The sequence below is a fragment of the Littorina saxatilis genome, linkage group LG2, assembly GCF_037325665.1.
Source record: "Littorina saxatilis isolate snail1 linkage group LG2, US_GU_Lsax_2.0, whole genome shotgun sequence".
NCBI lineage: Eukaryota > Metazoa > Mollusca > Gastropoda > Littorinimorpha > Littorinidae > Littorina > Littorina saxatilis.
The window spans coordinates 52,536,224-52,557,805 of NC_090246.1; the positions used below are offsets into that span (position 1 = coordinate 52,536,224).

Here is a 21,582-nt window from a genome sequence, read left to right on the forward strand (position 1 = left end):
AAACAGTTAATAGACCAAATCAGTAAACATTTACAGCTTTGAGCAGCATAGGCTTATGCCTAGCTTGCATATTTATGTTAGTTTTGCTGCATGTAAGACAGGGTTGTTTACAATCAGTGTGTGCAGTAGCCATGGTTTGCCAGACACCATGGCCAATTTTAAACGTGTGTAATGCAGCTAGCTATTCAGTATAGAATTGCGAAGATCTGACACACATTTATGCTGGCTCCTGTTTAGTGTGCAAGCGGTTTTTGTGTTTGCTACTGAACTTGTCTTTCATGCAATGTAGTGATGGCCAGTATTTCTATTTTATGTTCTGTTCTTTAATGTAACTAGCTAAACACAAGGACAAAAATTACATGAGTCAAAGATTTTTTGTTTGTGTTGTTGTTTTGCTGGTGTGGTGGTGGTTGTGTTGATGGTGGTGGCATTGGTTTAATGGTGATCTTGTTTATATTATAATGTTATATCTATGTATTTGTTTATATATTATTATGCATTGTAAATGTAAAGCATCATTCAGCTTGCACAAGTAAACAAAAGGGGAGTGTTGGAAAGAGGAGAAGCACAGAAATTAAGCAAGTATAATCAGGCATGGGAATTCCAAAATAGAAAAAAACTCTGAAAATAGGCTGAGGTCCAGGGGCGCCTAGGCCTCGGCGGGGTACAGGGGCAGAGGTTGGGGGGACCAGGGGGGCAAAGGCCCCAGGACAGAAAACAAATTTTAGCATTTCAGACAACCCCCCGCGGGTTAGGGGGAGTCCCATATTGGTTGGGACTAGAAAGAATTTACCCGATGCTACCCAGCATGTCGTAAGAGGCGACTAACGGTTCTGTTTCTTCTCTTCTTTTGTCTTATTTCTGCCTTACCAGTCCTTTCACCTATATTTCCTTCCAAGAAAACTCTCCCTACTATTCCCTGCAGTTTTCCAATTCTTTTCTTGTTGTCTTATTTCTACCTGACTGGATCCATCACCTTTATTTCACTTACCAAAAGTCTTCTTTTCCACATCCTTATTTCTCTGCACCCCGCATGTCGTATGAGGCGACTAACGGATTCTGTTTCTCCTTTAACCCTTGTTAAGTGGTTCTTGTATAGAATATAGTCAATGTTTGTGAAGATTTTAGTCAAGCAGTATGTAAGAAATGTTTAGTCCTTTGTACTGGAAACTTGCATTCTCCCAGTAAGGTCATATATTGTACTACGTTGCAAGCCCCTGGAGCAATTTTTTTATTAGTGCTTTTGTGAACAAGAAACACTTAACAAGTGGCTCTATCCCATCTCCCCCCTTTCCCCTATCCCATCTCCCCCTTTCCCTCGTCGCGATATAACCTTCGTGGTTGAAAACGACGTTAAACACCAAATAAAGAAAGAAAGAAAGAAAGCATTTCAGACCAATATTTTGATAGTTCTCGTGTAAGCAAATAATGGATAGAGACAATAGTATACCCGGTACATATAATTTAATTTACCTTTTTTTTGCTGAGGACATTTTTGTATTTTCGCTGAAACGTAATTTTTTTTTCGCGGAAATCTGCGAAATCAATTCCAATGCCTCATAATGCAATTCAGTGTTTTCATCTTTATTGCTAAAACAAATGTAAAACATGTACTGGGAACAAAATAAATAGTACTGTATCACAAAGTTTGTAGAGGTAAATATAATACAAAACGTTAGACAAACTTTAAATGTTCCTTGCAAGTCTGCCATTCTCATCTGTAACTTTCACCAAAGCAGGCTTATATCCTATCCATGCACCCTCACCCAGACCTGGGAACCCATACGATTTCGCCTTATTTTGTACACATGATTGTCTAGAATACGAGCAGTACGGTCAGTGGAACACAATATGACGAGAAAAATTCCTAGACTACTTTTCTTCACAAGCGCATCCCGAAGCCGATCCAGTATTTTGACACATGATTACAGTTTATGTCAGTAACCATTGAAAGAAGAATTAGTTTTAAGCATATTGGTAAACTTAATAAACGGTGCGATGGACGCATGTGAAACATGTTTGAATCATGGATGTTGAAATGCTGTGTGGATCGAGTACGCTAATTTTTCTGAAAATACACTAAGTTTGATTGAGAATACACCAAGTGCAAAACAGGGGTTCCCAGGTCTGCTCACTGCTGTGGCCACACACACCCACACACAGTGACACACACACACCTCCCTTGTGACAAATGGGTATAGATTCAATCTAAATTTTATAAAAGCCACGGTCACAAAACTTTGCAAAATAGCTCCAGACAAAATGTGTCCATGTACACTATACATACTGGCAATTTAACCATGGTCAAATTGACCGAAAGTGGTTAAAAAAACAACAGGCGTCCTAAATAAAAAAAACCACTGGACTAAAATAGTAAAAATCTCAAATACTCATTTTGAAGCAATAGGCATGAATCATATAGCTACAAATAAAATGTATAATAAAGCTTTACAAATACCAACTCATCCTATTTCTCTGCTCCTAGGTAAAACCCAAAATATTCTTGGTATTGGAGAATGAGGAAACAATGCTTGTAGAGTTTTCACATTACAGTACTTGAACATTTTCAGCATGTGCTCATAGGATTTCAAAAATAGTCACAAAACAATATTCTTTCACAGAAAACCCTGCACATTTAATTCCGATAATCATGTGTATACACACCTACATGAGAACAATTGTTAACCCGTGAATTGTATAAATGTAAAAACATTTTTAAAATTACGTCGAACCTAAAACCGCGATTTGTAAAAATGTAAAAATATTGCATTCCACAAAGTAATACCTGCCTTTTATTATTATTAATATTTGTTGTTTAGAGCCTCTATGCTGGGGGGTGGGGGGAGATTTGGGCCCGATAGGTAAAATATTACGATTTTTAGCATAATAAAGAAAACAAACCCGAATTTCCCAGCGATGAGGCAATAAAGTAATGAATAAAAAATGAATTTTTTTTAATAGATCCCTTGACTTTGGGGTAGCGCGACTGTTGCTGCTAGCTTTCCACTGGGAGGAAACAACCCGGATTTCCCAGCGATGGGATAATAAAGTAATGAGAAAGAAAAAAAAAATAGAAATTCAAGTGCCTGCCTGCGCATCCGATGAAGAAGAGGATGGATAACCTGACAAAGAACCGCCTCAAGCGCAGCAGCTTCTTACATGAAAGCAAGAGACTTGCCAGAGAGCACCAAGCCTCTGTACCTCCATCAGCACTACCAATCAGTTTCTCAGATCTGCCGCAGCCATGGAATGAAGACTACAAGAATCTTCACATCTCCACCACAGTCCCCTACGTTACCTCAGGAGATTCCCAGAACGACACTGCCAGGCGCACCCTAACACTCGCCATGATTGCTGAACGGTACCCTGAAGACGCCTGGATTCACGCATATACACTGATACAGACGGTTCAGCAACAAACGCCGTGGGCAATGGAGGAGCAGGTGTACTTGTCAGATCTCATGAGGGGCACACTTCTACAGCAGGGATACCAACAGGAAAGTACTGCTCAAACTATGCAGCAGAAGTTCAGGCCATTATGCAAGCAGCCTCCATGATTAATGACTCGGAAAGCGAATGCCCCCAAGTTGTTTTCCTCTCTGATGCACTGTCTGCCTTGGAAGCCCTTGCAGGAAACAAACTTCCTCGTCTGAAGGAGAAACTCCAGGAGATTGCCAAGACTCGACGAGTAGTCCTGCAATGGGTTCCAGCACACTGCGGAATTCCAGGCAATGAAACAGCTGATGAGCTCGCCAAACTCGGAGCCAGGGAGGAACAACCAGACAACCCGGTCAGCTTCGCTGAAAAGAAAGCCCTCGTGAAGGCAGCAATGCGACCACAATCCACGAGAGACGCATATCATCTCCTAGAACGATGGCAGCAAGTAGTGATCATGCGACTACGAACTGGTCACTGTCGCCTCAACGCCCACATGTTCAGGAAGCTGAAACTGACCCCATCACCAACCTGTCCCTGTGGTCTGGAAGACCAGACTCCAGAACATGTCTTAATGACATGCCCCCAACTCAAACCAATTAGAGGCCAGCATCAGTCCCTCTCCGCACCAAACTCTATGGGAGCAGACAAGACCTGGAAGCCACGACGTCATTCGTCTCGCAGACTAAACTGATGGTGTGACGGCGAATGCAAGAAGAAGAAGAAGAAGAAGAACAAAAAATTGAAAAAAATCTAATTGATTCCTTGACTTTGGGGTAGCGCGACTGTTGCTGCTAGCTTTCCACTGGGAGGAAACAACCCGAATTTCCCAGTGATGGGACAATAAAGTAATGAATTTTTTTTTAACAAAATCTAATAGATCCCTTGACTTTGGGGCAGTGTGACTCTGTTGCTGCTAGCTTTCCACTAGGAGGAAGCGACCCGAATTTCTCAGCGATGGGACAATAAAGTAATGGGAAAAAAAAGATCCCTTGAGTTTGGAGATGACAAGAAAATATCGGGCGCATTTATGTGATTTGTAAAACATTTCACAAATCGCTGGGTGCGCCCCGTGAATTAAAAAACAAGAAGGGCAAAGCCCATACGACTCACATGCTTTACACATTTTTCCTACCAAAATACATGTGACCTTGACCCAAGGTCAAGGTCATCCAAGGTCATGCAACACAAAGCTGTTAATTCAAGACATAGGAAGTACATTGGTGCTTATTGGCTCTTTCTACCATGAGATATGGTCACTTTTAGTGGTTCACTACCTTATTTTGGTCACATTTCATAAGGGTCAAAGTGACCTTGACCTTGATCATATGTGACCAAATGTGTCTCATGATGAAAGCATAACATGTGCCCCACATAATTTTTAAGTTTGAAACAGTTATCTTCCATAGTTCAGGGTCAAGGTCACTTCAAAATATGTATACAATCCAACTTTGAAGAGCTCCTGTGACCTTGACCTTGAAGCAAGGTAAACCAAACTGGTATCAAAAGATGGGGCTTACTTTGCCCTATATATCATATATAGGTGAGGTATTGAATCTCAAAAACTTCAGAGAAAATGTGAAAAATGTGAAAAATAGCTGTTTTTTAGGCAACATTTATGGCCCCTGCGACCTTGACCTTGAAGCAAGGTCAAGATGCTATGTATGTTTTTTGGGGCCTTGTCATCATACACCATCTTGCCAAATTTGGTACTGATAGACTGAATAGTGTCCAAGAAATATCCAACGTTAAAGTTTTCCGGACGGACGGACGGACGTCCGGACGGACGTCCGGACGGACGGACGGACGGACGGACGACTCGGGTGAGTACATAGACTCACTTTTGCTTCGCATGTGAGTCAAAAAAAAGATCCCTTGAGTTTGGAGATGACAAAAAAATATCGGGCGCATTTACTGTGATTTGTAAAACAGTTGTTGTACATTTTTACAAATCACGGGTTAACAACAATCCCCACCCTGCGTTTTTTCATTAATGATACAAATATATCACCCAATAAACTAAGCCGCTTGATGATTGCTTCAGACCTGCCGTCAGCCTGTCTCTGTCAGCAGCGCCTGACAAGCTGCGGTCACCAACTGGGGTTTTTTACCCATGGGAAGCACTGGTGCATCCAATCGTTCATCTTCTGATGGCCATCTGGTGAAAGTGATGCTCAGCTGACTGCGAAAAGGGTGAGCGGTTGTTGCTCTCTCCTTCCTCACCACGAACATCTGTAAAAAGGTGACTCAAGCCGGTGATTATGAGGAGTTTTGTTTGTTTGCTCTGTATGTGTGTGTGTGAAAGTGTGCTAGCGTCCAGACGTACGACTGTGTGTTGTAAACTCGTGAGAGTTGGATGGGAGTAAGCAATTGCTGGGTAGAATAATCAGCATCTGACTTGAAATGGAGAGGTGGTAATTACGATCTTTCTTCCCCCCCCCTCTCTCTCCGAGTCTCTCTCTCTCTCTCTCTCTCTCTCTCTCTCTCTCTCTCTCTCTCTCTCTCTCTCTCTCTCTACTTATTCTGTTACCCTCGTAAAATAAAGAATTGTCATTGTCTCTCCTGAACAGTGACCCCCCAGGCAGCACAGGCCAGGGAGTGCTGCTATAATGGAAGTCACCATCCGAAGCGACCCAAGGTTGAGGACAGCAAATTAAACTCTCTCCACTCCCTCCCTCTCTCTCCAGCTGTATCCCATGTTTAACCACATTCAGATAGGGGCATACAAAACACACTCACCTGCATAGCCAAGAGCAAATAGTCCAACAGCTCATCCGGCCTGGTGAGGTTAATCTTGTGGGGCCTCGCAAGCCGATTCATGGCATTGGGTATAATATTATGGTCCTTGTTTTGAAGAAACTCGAAATGTTTCATCTTCCCGATAATCATTGGAGAAGGGGCTTCTTCTTCTTCTTCTTCCTTCACTGTTTCAGTAAAGTCAGGCTCATTTGCTGGCAACTTATCTTTCTTCTGTTTGGGACTCTTTGTGGTGGCTTTCGGGGGTTTCTTCGTCTTTGGGTGTTGGTAACGTTTCATAAGTTCTTTGTACTTCTTAACAGCATCTTCACGGTTGGCAAAAAATTGTTCAACACTGTAGGTGCTTTTCAGCTTCTGTAAGTCAAAGTTTTTGTTCAGCAGCATCAGTCGCGCCAGGTCCTCTTCTCCAATGTCGTTGGGTATCATGGAGTCATTAACGAAAGGCGCTATGTCATTGCAAGGAATGCTCATTTGTTTACGAGATCCTAAACCTTGTGAAAGACCATTTGGTTCCCTCTCTGGTGTGTTATGAAACACTTTCCCATCTTTGTTATTCATCTTAGACGGGTATGTTGAAGAGGGAGGACTCCCTTCCATCTTTCTTGACGCCACACTGCTTGCTGTGTTGCCTCTTTGAGTGTTTTGGGCATTATCAAGACCAGATATGTCTGATTGATTGTTCTCTCCTGCATTGTTGCCTTCGCCTTTTGTAGATGTAACTCTACCATCGTCATCAACTACAGCTTTCTTCAGTGAACTTTTTCTGGGTCTCAATTCTGTTGTCACGGTCTTTGCCGCCATTCTGGAATTGGAAGACAAAAATGTCTCTGTGTCCTTTGGTTTTGATCTCATCGAGGCCAGCTTTGGAACGTTATCCCTCAGTTGCTCTTGCATACCTAGACGAGGCTTGCTGGAAGTCCCTTTCTTCTCTACCTTGTGCGTAAAAGACAACACGCGTCCCTGATTCAACTTTATGATCAGCTTCCTTTCTCTGAGAAGCTTGTACATCCTCTCCCGTCGCCATAGCAGGTCATTTTGCAGACCTATGTTGGATGTTGCAAAGCGAACGGAAATGTGCCAAGGATCCAGTTTACTGATCTGCCAGCCATACTCACGGACAAGTTGTTCTTGCCTCTCATTCAGCAGATGTGTACCTGAGGGTGTGATAGCAAGACCTGACCTTGGTCGCATTTCAGACATTGTTTTGTCCTGCCTGGGGTAAGAAGGCGGACGACAGGTTGGGGTGGTCATGCGGGTTTCTTTGATTTCAACTTTGTTTGCTGCTTGGTCTTTCCCCGTCGTGCTCGCATTGTTTGAACGTTCTGCGTTCCCTTCGAGTTCCGAGTTTTCCTTTGTTACTATCTGAGTGTCTGAAGATGTGCTGGAAGTGGTGTCTTCACAATCAAGTTCTACTGACCATCCCCGGGCACCCTTGGACTTGCTTTGTTGCCAAAGAAGGGAGGATACCTCTTCCTCACCCATACCTTGAAGGTAATAATAGAACTCATCCAACCCTGGGCACTTCTTCCATCTTTTTATAATATTTAAGGAAGCTAAGGAAGCTTCAGCTGACCGAAAGTAAGGATTCACAGGCATTGGTTTCCTTCCTGTCGCCGTCAACTTGGAGCTGCCGTCAGAAAAGACAACGGCCTTTGGATCAGAAGCAACCATATTCGATTCTACACCTAACTCTGGCTCTTGCATAGGCTGCTTAGATTGTTGTTTCCTCATTAGCTTCCGTGAGTTTAGTTTCCTCTTCAGTCTGGTTTTTATCCCCACTTGCTTCATCCCATGGCGTGTCTCTGTGGCAACAAGCTCAGATTTCATGAGATTTATGTCCGCCCTCTGCTGTTCTTCCCTGGCTGGATCTATCCAAGATACGCACTTTAGATCGTCAACCTCAACGTCGCTGGAATCATCATCATCATCTTGCTCCTTCTTTTTCTTGCTAGGACCTTTCTTCACGGGCGTCTTTTTTTCCATACGGGCCTCTTCCTTTTTGATCAGTGCAATGATATCCTTTCGTTGTTTGGAAAAGGGGGACTTTTGTGAAACGCAGTCCTCTTCTGTAAACACTTGGTACTGCTCCAAGATGGGTTCACAGGCGACCAGTTCTACACCACCATCCTCCTCTCTGGGACCTAGGTAGAGATCGTCTGTCCACAAATCGTTCCATGCTGGGCCAGTCCTGTCAACGCAACAAGAAAGAAAAGAAGAGAGAGAGCGCGAGACAACAAAGCAAATGCTCGTACGACTCGCCATCATCAAGTCTCATTACAGCGAAACTCTGCTTTTAACACCCCCCCCCCCCCCCCTAATGGCAATATAAGAGGACTTCCTCCCGTAAACCCCCCACCCCCCGATATAAGACTCCCTCCCTGTTCAAGACCGTTTTCTCAGATGTTCTGTTCATAATCTCCGTAACTTTACCCCCAATTAAAGACTCCCATCTATTTGAGACCTGACTTTCTCAAATTTGTATCTTTTTTTTTTAATGGTTTATTCAGGCATCAACATTTACAATATCGTAAGAACATGTGACAACACAGCAGTTGTGAATTATCTTCATGTGACAAATCATAAGTGAATCCTCTGTAAATGAAACAGGAGAACAAAAAGACACAACGGAAAAACATGATATTTAACTGGAAAATACGGATATAAACTGTATTATGTTTTCCATTGTTCGACTAAGGTATTGTATGGTAGCCACTTCTTTAAACAAGAAGGGCAAAGCCCATACGACTCACATGCTTGACCTTGACCTTTACATGACCTTGACCTTCAGGGTCAAGGTCAAATAACTAAACCTAGCATGGAACACAAAGCTGTTAATTCAAGACATAGGAAGTACAATGGTGCTTATTGGCTCTTTCTACCATGAGATATGGTCACTTTTAGTGGTTCACTACCTTATTTTGGTCACATTTCATAAGGGTCAAAGTGACCTTGACCTTGATCATATGTGACCAAATGTGTCTCATGATGAAAGCATAACATGTGCCCCACATAATGTTTAAGTTTGAAACAGTTATCTTCCATAGTTCAGGGTCAAGGTCACTTCAAAATATGTATACAATCCAACTTTGAAGAGCTCCTGTGACCTTGACCTTGAAGCAAGGTAAACCAAACTGGTATCAAAAGATGGGGTTTACTTTGCCCTATATATCATATATAGGTGAGGTATTCAATCTCAAAAACTTCAGAGAAAATGGGAAAAATGTGAAAAATAGCTGTTTTTTAGGCAACATTTATGGCCCCTGCGACCTTGACCTTGAAGCAAGGTCAAGATGCTATGTATGTTTTTTGGGGCCTTGTCATCATACACCATCTTGCCAAATTTGATACTGATAGACTGAATAGTGTCCAAGAAATATCCAACGTTAAAGTTTTCCGGACGGACGGACGGACGTCCGGACGTCCGGACGGACGGACGGACGGACGGACGACTCGGGTGAGTACATAGACTCACTTTTGCTTCGCATGTGAGTCAAAAAACCATGTATAGGCCTACTTCATTTCCATTTGGTGTACATATTTGTCAACTTTGTGTAAGTAAGACAGTTCTTTGAGAAACATTTGCAATGATGGTTTTAGTTTATTTATTCTACATTTATACATATACAAAACTTTGCTTGTAATAAAATATAATCAAAACCCTCATCAGTCTTACTTTTTGGGTCATAGCCAAATAATACTAATGTGGGGCTGAGTGCAAGTCTGCTGCAGTTTTGACATTTCTCCTTCATGTGTTTTTCAAACTCAGTCCAAAATGACTGAGTATGCTCACATAACCATAAATAATGCAAAATTGTATCTCTTTCTACATTACAAAAACTACACTGGTTGCTCGCAATCACCCCAATGTCTTTCAGCATTGAATTGGTTACTAATATTCTGTTGTTGATTTTTATTTGAAACCATTTTAATTTTACTTCTTTTATTTTCTTTGTAACTAAAAAAAACCTTTGTCCATTCTACCTCTCTATCCAACAGTCTTTCCCAATTTTTTAATGCCTTTGGAGAATCTACTTTGCTAATCAGCATGTCGTATATGCGTTTTGAACCCTTCTGCAAACTTTCCAAAAAAACAAGTGCTTTTGGTTGCTGAATATAATTGCAGCTATCTATAGCTAGGTCACATTTTTGCAAATATTTTTTAACAGCACTTACACACCCACAATACTTCAAAAAATTAGCCTGAACCCCAGTTTTCGCTTGAAATTCTTGTGTGTTTAAAAAACTGCCCTTGTCTTTTAATATGTCTCTAAGTCTAACATAAAATACATCTTCATTACTCCATTCCTCATAATTAATTACTTTCTCAGCAATCTTAAATTTATTATTCAACAAGAAGAGCAAACGCTCGATCGAGTCACTTTCGCAGTTCTGAATATTATATGAGGCATCAGATGGACAGGAAGAAATTGCTATTCACAACACAATGAGTCACGTTCACATAAAATTTGAGCCCGGTCACTTTTATAGTTTCCGAGAAAAGCCCAACGTTAAGTTGTGTGTTGCCGAACAGAAAAGGCTAGTTATCTCCCTTGTTTTTCTGATAACGTTCGTAAAAGGCTACAGATGTAAATACTTTGATGTAAAGAATAATCCTACAAAGTTTCAATCACATCCGATGAACTTTGTCAAAGATATAAAATGTCTAATTTTTCCTTTGACGCTGACCTGTGACCTTGAAAAAGGTCAAAGGTCAACGAAACCATCGTTAAAGTGTAGAGGTCATTGGAGGTCACGACTAAACAAAATATGAGCCCGATCGCTTTGATAGTTTCCGAGAAAAGTCCAACGTTAAGGTGGTGTCTACGGACGGCCGGTCGGCCGGCCGGACAGACTAACACTGACCGATTACATAGAGTCACATTTTCTCAAGTGACTCAAAAAGAGAGGTTCTGCCAAAATTTCTGCCTGCTCTTGGATTTCCACTCTATCATAAAAGTTTTGATAAGCAGATTTGTACCTTCATTGAGTGTTCTTATGAAGAGGATTGCATTGTGTATCAATCCATTGAAAAAATTGCTGTTCGAGTCTAGCTTCATTAACAGCTATTGTGTTTTCAGCGTAGCAATAGGGCCCGATATTTAGACGAGACAAGTATAATGCCGACGAGTCGAAGACGAGTCGCATTATACTTGTTCGAGTCTAAATATCGGACCCTATTGCTACGATGAAAACACAATAGCGTTTATATAGCTATTCTGACATTAAATTCTGTGTTAAAATCATGTTTTTGTCAGCAACAAGGACCAGAATGGTCCATGTCGTTGATTGCAGACGACGGTTCCCTTTCTGCATGAAGCCACGGAAATAACCGAACATTGAAAAACCCACGGACATGTATTACGGAGAAAACTCAAGATAACCGGATGCTTAGCATTACGTCAATATCTTAGGAATCATATGACGTTATGACGTATCATGCTTGCCTACGTAGATTGCATGTTCGAAAGTCTGACTTCTGTTGGGAATTCGCGTGGTGAAGACTGCGGTAAATCTGTAGATGATAAGAGAACAAGGATTGTCTCAGAAGAAACGACGAAATGTTTCAGACCGGTAACTTCATTTCAACATTGCACTACACAATGGACGTTCTATGTGACAGGAGAGTTTGCTGATTTTGTGTTAAACATTGGTGATTGGAGAGATCGTCTGCAAAAATCAGAGATAGGTCGCTTCAGATTGCAGCTTCTGGAAATTTGCAAGGTTTGCTGCCAGTTAAAGAACTGGATTTTACACGTAATGTATGTCATGTACAGTAAGCAACAACAAAAACACACACAAAGCAAATTGCATCGTCTGTCGACTAGCCACAGACACAAGCCTGGCGAGGTATGCGTGTACTTTATACACGTGGAAGAAACCGGAACCATGCGTCTTTGTTATTGCCGATATCGTTTGGATATCGGCAAAAATGGCCAACTTTCGTAGCGTTATGCTTTGATGATCGGAAAAGGGATGTGTGAGACCATCCAATCACAGCCTCCGAATCCCCCCACGTGTCCATCAGAATAGCTATATATACAATAATGGTAAAGAGAATGTTTACTTCACTTTCTCCTGATAGCTCAGGCGAGTCAAAAAGACTAGTTCAAACACTGTGGGGGAAAAAACCAAATCAAGTTTAGCAAAGAGGTTTCCCAGAATTCCGTTTTATTTTGTGTTCTCTGACGTACGTATTTGCACAAGTGCCCTCCCGATTGTATGCAGTAGTGAAGCTTCTTTTTAAATGCTTGACGTTGAGCTATATACTCATATACGGCCAAAACATTCTGATGATGTGCTGCAGCGCTCGCAAGAGCAGACTCTTAAAAAAAAGTGTGTCACTTCAGCACTGTAATATGGCCTCCATGAGTATTTCATGGCATCAGTTATAATTTCGCAGCAATATATAAACGTGGATTTTAACCAGTAGTCAAATGGGTGCCAATATAATCCGGGATTATCCAAACATTCTAACTTACGCATCCGCTTTGGGAGCAGACGTCGGTGGGACAATGGAGGGGAAGACGAGCTGCTGGCGGTCTCGTCGCTGCATGAAAGGTTCTCGGACCATATGGTAGGAGGTCAAGCAACTCACGTGCGGCAGTCTTGGCTGCAGCAAACCCCGAATGTTGCACTTAACCGGTGGCTTGTCTCTGTCTGAAGACTTTCCTGTTAACAGTTTAATGTTTGTTCCATCAGAAGATTAGCCAAATTTGAATGATGACTTCAATACGTGTCTACCCGCAATCGGATCCGCGAAGGGAGAGAGAGAGAGAGAGAGAGAGAGAGAGAGAGAGAGAGAGAGAGAGAGAGAGAGAGAGAGAGAGAGAGAGAGATACTCGAAGAGACTGACAGAGAGAGCCGGAGAGAGAGAGAGAGGGTGGGGGGCCGGGCTGAAAGAGAAGAGGGCTGCTCCGCTTCAACTGATAAATACCTTACTTGCCATGACTCATAGAGTTCCGAAACACTTTGCGTGTTTCTGTTTCATAACATTTGAATTGATAATCAACATGAGTGTGTATGTGTGTGCGTGTGTATGTGTGTGCGTGCGTGCGTGTGTGTGCGTGCGTGTGTGTGAGAGCGTGTGTGCAGAGAGAGAGAGAGAGAGAAAGAGAGAGAGAGAGAGAAAGAGAGAGAGAGAAGACTGTTAGGGCGGGATGAACAATTTAAGAACTATGCAATGAGCATTCCATACCATTTTGTGCAGGCTGATGCGTCGAGGTGTCTCCATTGTCTCCTCCGTCCACCTTCGGGTCCTTTGATAGGTGACTCTCCCGGTCTTCCGAATGGCTTGCAGATAACATTTGTATGTTATCCATCTGCTGCGCACCGCTTACACGGCCACTATCTCTCGTGTCCCCTGCAGCTTCATACGCTTTTCTGTTCACATCAGAAGGCCAATCAGTTTTGGCATCTCGGACAGCTTTGTTAACGTCAGGCGGAGTGTAGGGCGGCGGAAAATCAGTAGAAGTCCCCACGTAAAAAGAGCTTTTTCGTGGCCTCGAAGATATGTTACTCTCTCCTCCTGCCTTGACTGTGACACGAGCTCCACCAAAGCTCACTCTACGCATTCCCGCAGGATTTTGTGTTTTGACAACACCAGGAATAGCATTCCCTAGCATGGTCGGCGCTCCCGTGGATATTTTGCGATTCAGTGGTGAATTTCTGCCTTTCTCTCCATGTATATGGTGAGATTCATGTCTGCCGCCAACGCTAACGGAACCAGCTTTCAAGTGCCGCTTTGTTTTGACAAAGGCAGGCGCAGTGGTCACAGAAATATGCGTATTTTTTCCGTTGACTGTTTCAACGGCGTCCATGCAAGACACACCCGTACCTTCCGAGTCCACGCCGGCTGGCGCTGTCTCAAGCGATAGTTGACTGGTAGATGTTTCAGCAGAGGAACTTTCTGATGACACTTTAGATGGTGTGTCTGCTGGTTTGTCAGTGGGAACCTCGGTACACGAAGAGACGTCCTTCATGGGCAAGTCATCAGCTTCATCCTCCTTTGTGCCACTAGTTTCAAGAACTTCGACCTCTGGGATTGTGCTGGCTGATACGTCATATTTTTCTTCTTTCACCGACATAGAGTCTCCTTTGTCCACTCTTGCACTTAAAGGCCTGCTTGAACCTCGACGTGAACGTTGTTCATTCTCAGGCGAAAGTTCACTGCCACTAGGGCTGAGAGTTTGTTGCTCAAGAGGCGCCGCTTTTTCAAGTTCGTCAGCCATGGCCAGTGTATCTTTGTCTATTTCAAGGCCTTCTTGGGGATAGAAGACGTCAAATTCCAGCATGACCTTTCGCATCTTGGTTGTGTCCTGTTAAATAACAGAAAAAATTTTGCTTTTGCAATAGAATCGCAGCGGCCCCATAAACCAGGGAGGAAGGAGTTCGGTTGACGAAAATGTCTACAAGAAAAATTAATTAAACAAAGCTAGAAGCTGCATTAACACACACACACACGCACGTCACACACACACACACACGTCACACACACACACACACACACACACACACACAGTGACACACACACACACACACACACACACACACACACACACACACACGTGACACACACACACACACGCGCACAGCGTACGTACGCACACACACACACACGCCGGCGCGCGCATTTCATTCAAACAAAATCATTTGTCTAAGCAGTAAGCATCTTACATTATTGATGCTTTTGGTCCTCTGCCCGTCACCTCTTCCCTTGATGCAGGGCTGAAGAGACCTGTCCTGATTGTAGATGTAGGCCATGGTGACGTAGCTAATGACGTTGTGGTACTTCTCCAGCTTCGTCAAGGCATACAGAACGTCATCCAGCAACTGCCCCTTCAGTACACGCAACAGACAGCCTTCCTCCCAACGGTCTGAGAACAAGAACTCAAAAAAACTCCCTGCACATAGAGCAGTCAGTGCACACAGGACATGAAGGAAATCATGAAAGCTTTCTTGGCTTTGAAAATGTGGATGCTCGCGTCTACCCTCTCAAGCCGGTTATGCGAGTATAGAAGCTGAACTTGACTGACACGTAGAGTCTAGGGCATTGACAATAGAGTAAAAGAGGCTGTCAGATTTCAAGTAGATGAACTTGTTCAGTCCAATGCCCGCTTTTTGAAACGGAATAAAGTGGGGGAAACAAACTATTTTCTGCTGTCTGTAAAGTTAAGTTCTGGGGGTATTCGATCGTGACCGACCATTGACCACAAATGCGTTCTCAGAAAATAAATCAAACTCCATTCCCCACCCCTTACCCCACTCGCCGAGTTTATATCAGGGGTGTATCAGTCTGGAGTTACTTGCAGACGAGCATGCATTTCTTTTTCTTCTAGAAATTGAATGCCAGAATCACACTTAAAGGCACAGTAAGCCTCCCGTAAACCATCACAGATACGGTCAGGCTTTTACACACAGTACAAACACCCTTTCATTTAAACACTCACCGATTGAGAACATCCTAGGTGCCCTCCGTAAAGAGCGAACAATTTTCAAAGAATTTATTTTTGCGTGGTTTATCTTACCCCTGAGCCATCGTGAACCCGTGTGATCCAGTTTCCCTTTTTCACAATGTAGTCGTCAGTTAGTCATTTGAATGCGACTCGATGTGAGCTTATTTACAATAGCACGTTTCTATGCACGAAACAAACGGCTGTGGTTCACAAGAACTCTAGCGATGGCTTTTGACTGTTGAGAGGAACAGCGATATGCACTGATAAACCGTCGTCTGCTACGACCCTTGCGTGACCCTGCTTCCGGGCTTTTTGAGTCACTTGAGAAAAAGTGACTCTATGTAATCGGTCAGTGTTAGTCTGTCCGGCCGGCCGTCCGGCCGACCGTCCGGCCGGCCGTCCGTAGACACCACCTTAACGTTGGACTTTTCTCGGAAACTATCAAAGCGATCGGGCTCATATTTTGTTTAGTCGTGACCTCCAATGACCTCTACACTTTAACGATGGTTTTGTTGACCTTTGACCTTTTTCAAGGTCACAGGTCAGCGTCAAAGGAAAAATTAGACATTTTATATCTTTGACAAAGTTCATCGGATGTGATTGAAACTTTGTAGGATTATTCTTTACATCAAAGTATTTACATCTGTAGCCTTTTACGAACGTTATCAGAAAAACAAGGGAGATAACTAGCCTTTTCTGTTCGGCAACACACAACTTAACGTTGGGCTTTTCTCGGAAACTATAAAAGTGACCGGGCTCAAATTTTATGTGAACGTGACTCATTGTGTTGTGAATAGCAATTTCTTCCTGTCCATCTGATGCCTCATATAATATTCAGAACTGCGAAAGTGACTCGATCGAGCGTTTGCTCTTCTTGTCTTTTTTCAAACTTTCACAACTTCGAATTGTACTGATCTTGTCTTGATGAAAAAAGAATTTTTTCATGATTAAAGAATGTTTGTGTAACAAGCTGTCAATTTATTATTTAGATTTTAAAAGTTAGGTCTAGCGCAAAAACGCACCACGGTCCAAAAACATTTTGATAATCATCGATTCACGGCTATCGCCAGTTTACATCGATAGAATGAGACCCGAAGGGAAGTAACTCATGTTTGACCCGAGTTCAGGATGGGTCCAAAAAGTGTTCGAGACAATCTGCAAAATTAATTCTTTAAAAATTGCTCGCTCTTTACGTAGGGCACCTAGGATGTTCCCGTTTGGTGAGCGTTCAAATGGAAGGGTGTTTGTACTGTGTGTAAAAGCTTGACAGTATCTGTGATGGTTTACGGGAGGCTTACTGTCCGGGCGTGAATTCCGGTATTCACAACAGCCGTCCAGCACCAAAACGAGGCGCCATTGCTGTTGAGGCCAAGTCCACGAAAATAAATTCTTTGAAAATTTCTCACGCTCGACAGAAAGCAGCCAGGATGTTCCCGTTCGGTGAGCGTTTAAATGGAAGTATGCTTGTACTATATGTAGACGCTCGGGGAGCTCTGTGATGGTTTACGGGAGGCTTACTGTGCCTTTAAAGAGCGACTTTCTTTCTTTATTTCTTTATTTGGTGTCGTTTTCAACCACGAAGGTTATATCGCGACGGGGAAAGGGGGGAGATGGGATAGAGCCACTTGTCAATTGTTTCTTGTTCACAAAAGCACTAATCAAAAATTTGCTCCAGGGGCTTGCAACGTCAGTAGTACAATATATTACCTTACTGGGAGAATGTAAGTTTCCAGTACAAACATTTCTTACATACTGCTTGACTAAAATCTTTACAAAAATTGACTATATTCTACAAGAAACACTTAACAAGGGTAAAAGGAGAAACAGAATCCGTTAGTCGCCTCTCACGACATGCTGGGGAGCGGGGGGTAAAGAGCGACTGACGTTGGAGTCATCTGCGATGCCTAGACACCTAGCTTTCTTATCAAGTATGTTGGGTCTTACCTGTGCTCAGCTCCAGTCTGCGTATTACACCCGGTGAGGCTGTCTTGTCTGCTTCAGAGAGCAATCCGGCTTTGAGCCCAGCACCCTTACCCGCTCCGGATCGTTCACCGGTCTGTGTTTTAGGTTTCTTCACCTTGTCCACAACACACTTTTCCTTGTCCACAATCCTCTCCACAAGGACCACGGACGGGTGCTGGTAGCCCAGGCTGCATTTAGGCTGGAACCATTTCGCCTTGTCTTCCGTGTAAGCGTCCTGGTCAAAGTCTTCGTGTTTGTTCGGTAGGTAGGGAACATCGAGGTCAACGCGCTGAACCCGAAGTGACTGTGCTGTCAGGGCTCGACGACACGTCTCCAACATTATGATCTTTTGTAAGCGCCTATCATGCACACCACCCCAGATCTGCCAACAAATTCACGGTTTTTATGGCATACGACTACGAGCATCCATTCATTTGAACACATATCAAGCATCAACACCTTACCTGCTTCATGTGGAAAGTATGATTTTTTTGCTGAATTAATTTTTGCAGATCGACATGGTATTACAATCACTTCACCACAACTGCACAGCAAGCAGTCAGACCAGGCTGCTGAATTTCAGTAGGCCTATGTGCCCAAGTGAGAAATGATGCTCTACTCATATGTAAAAGCCAAGGGAGACATGTGGTGATGAACATGATTGTTTACATCAGAGATATTGTAATGATGATCCACTCCGGCACATGTAAAAGCCCGGAGAGACATGTGTTGATGAACATGTGATTGTTTACATCGCTACATGAGCTTAGTTTACATGACTGAGAACCCGGAATGGTACCTTGAACATACCATAGGACAGACTATGGGTTAATATGACTGATGTCATTGCAAAAGTCAACTAAAAAGAAAGCCGCTATTCAGTTGGAAACGGGAGTAAGCCTATTATATGTATTTTCCTGACCATCACCACTAGCAAAAGTTGAATTTGAAACCGTGCCATATTTTATTTTCACCGTAAGTCTGTATAAAATGTGTGTGACTGCAAACGTTCCAGTGCATAACACCACTTCCGATCTTTTCCTGTTTTGGTTTGGAAATAAGTGAACCGGCCTTATCAGCTTTGCTTGCTTATGACTGCGAGTTGCTGGTACTGGGTGACCACAAAAAAAGAGTACCCAAACAAAACGTCATAAATTGAACAAAAATAAATCAATCTTCATAACATTTATTTACAGTTACACACACAAGTAGCCTCTGCATGATTTGCACAGAACATTTTTAGCGTTCTAGCTTGTCTTTCAGGCAAACTTGAACTCGCCGCGCAAAGTTATTAATCACCCGCACACACTCCTGTTGCGAGATTCCGCGAATGGTTGTTGTGATGGCTCTCTTGAGTTCTGTGATTGTCTGTGGGTTGTTCCTGCAGACGTTGTCTTTCAGGAACCCCCAAAGATAGAAATCTGGGGGATTTAAATCCGGGGGAGGCCATTTGGAGCATGTTCTGTAGAATGAGCATAACTTTCCTGAAAGACAAGCTAGAACGCTAACATTTTATGTGCAAATCATGCGGAGGCTACTTGTGTACACACATTTTATGAAGATTGCTTTATTTTTGTTCAATTTATGACGTTTTGTTTGGGTACTCTTTTTTGGGGGTCACCCTGTACTATTTCGGTTCAGAAAATCGCAAGGGTGCAAGATATACCACTCAGTCAGTCCATAGATCTATACAGACAAGGGATATCTATGGTCAGTCAAAGTAAAAAAAATTGAGACATCTTTTTGTATGGATCATTGGATGGTACCTCAGTTTCGGCCAAGAACATACGTGCATGCACGACTTTGGACGAAACGTGTGGCAAAGGACTGACCTGCTTTGTATGTTGGCCTGCACTGTTAATGCCCGATCATATTGGGAATAGAATATCTTGCAATGTAAACAGGCGGCAAGCACGACGACCGTCGCTCGGTAAAAGACACAGTTCTTAATAATTTACATTGCTTTGTGACGCAATTGAAGTGCGTCATTGGCTATCGCGTCACTGATTGCTGAAAAAGTACCCGAATGATGTATCACCACCCAGAGATCTGTAGCAAGTCAATGATATGACATCACTCGAGGCTCTGCCGAGAGTGACGTCATTATATTCATTCACCCCGTCGAGACAAAATACCACGCGAAACCGTGGATGACTCGGAGGTGTAACATATGGCATGACCAAAGTAAGGAGAATTTGTTATGGGATGTGGAAACAAAGCATGGAAAATTCACCATGGACAGAATAATCAGCGCAAGCCTTGAAGTTGTAGAACTATATTTTGTGTCAGTCTTGGCAAGCCACATATTTTAGCACTACGCACGAAATAGCGCCGCAATGTTGTACAATAAAACATAACTAAAAAACGCTCGCGCTGGACCCGAGTACTCTTCAGACTGGCTCGCTCAATAAATATAAATGTTTGGAATGTCTGTGGTGTGAATGTTGGTTTCTGACCAGAAATGCAGATCTATCTCTGGCCGATTCATAGATTCAACCTACAAACTGCGACCTCATCTGTGATCAGATATGTTTCGACAAGCATTAAACGGATGAAATTAACCACATGCAGTTTATTCTTCAGAAAAATGCAGCGATACGCACCCCAAAAAATGGGTTGGGTTCGGTGATTTGTACATAAACGTCTTCCTCGCGATAGATTCGCTTATCATTTTGTCTTATGAAGCCGTCATCAACACGAACACAATGATTGCAGAAGCACACTCTGTACCTACACGACCGAGACACAAGACTGATTATTTCACAGCTGCAATGAGAATAGAGAACAAAGACGTTTTGGGTAAGCTTTCACGTCACTGACAAGCTAGGAACAGACGGAAAATTCCGAACAAAAGTAAATGACGTCAAAGTCTCTTTCGCTTTGCGTGTAACTTTGTCATGACGTATTTTTGTGTGACGCGTTCGGCTGTTCTATCAGGTCAATGGCTGCGTGTTGCCCCGCCGGTGTGAACTCCTCCTACGGCCAAGTCGTTTTTGTGGTTTATTTCGCATTTAGGTCCCAGGTAACATTATGAAGTTTTAATACGATCAATCGGACCTATTATCAAGTTAGTGTATCAACTTTTGAACGAACTGCGCCCAGTAGTTTCCCAGCAATAAGCTGTTAAGTGGAGAAAGACAGACAGACAGACAGACAGACAATTAAAGTCTGCTGAGCCCTAGTACTAGCGTACTCGGGGATAAAGTAAAACGTGATTTTAAAATTATGAGCTGGTTTGTGCAACATATACTATTATTTACAAACCTTCCGACTTGAGGCGGTGGTATACATGATCGCTTACATAAAGCCTAAAAAAAAATAGGTGTGGTTACGGTAACCCGACCTACCCTATTTTTAGGGGCCGACCCTATAACTTTTTATTACATTTGTCAAAAAAAAAAAAACGAGTGCAGAAAACGCAATGAAAGCGAAATTGCCCGAGTCGCACACTTATTTTCCTGTCAAGTAGGTTTAATTTGTACACATTAGAAAAAAAAGTTTAAAAAAAAAAAGTGATTGCCTACCTTCCTACCCTATTTGTTTTGGCTATGTTACCGTAACCACACCTATTTTTTTTTGGCCTAAGGACATTACCCAAGCCAGCCAGGTACGTTTCGTGAGGTGCCCGCCCATATCATGCAAACACTGTCCAGTCTCAAGCATGCGCTCTAACGAATCAGCCTTTAATACGATTCAGCCCCATATACTTATCCAGAGGTTAGTCCAGTTAGATGTGAACAATAATTTGATTTTCTGGATCAGGGAGTTCCTATGCGATCGGCCACAACGTGTCAGCCTCAGCAACCGTTTGTTTGGTCATTCTGTGCTTTCAGACGAAGTTGTTTTAAACACCGGGGCCCCACAAGGCTGTGTTCTCTCTCCTGTCCTTTTTTCCATTTACACAAACAACATGCTTTTAAATGATCCAGTTCTAGCCCTCATTAAATATGCAGACGACATGGCCCTCGTTGGGCGT

The 21,582-nt window shown here is 42.9% G+C and overlaps 1 protein-coding gene across 1 annotated transcript; it reads right to left on the bottom strand.

The window, feature by feature from the left end:
* Window positions 1-4,511: 4,511 nt before the first annotated feature.
* On the bottom strand, window positions 4,512-19,546 carry LOC138959233 (uncharacterized). The gene is made up of 7 exons (XM_070330628.1): window positions 19,439-19,546; window positions 17,589-17,988; window positions 14,866-15,092; window positions 13,388-14,507; window positions 12,672-12,861; window positions 6,175-8,380; window positions 4,512-5,667 (listed from the first exon to the last, which is right to left on the bottom strand). The coding sequence occupies exons 2-7, from the start codon at window positions 17,944-17,946 to the stop codon at window positions 5,488-5,490; spliced, it is 4,281 nt and encodes a 1,426-aa protein (XP_070186729.1). The 5' UTR covers window positions 17,947-17,988; window positions 19,439-19,546; the 3' UTR covers window positions 4,512-5,487.
* Between the last annotated feature and the right edge of the window lie 2,036 nt (window positions 19,547-21,582).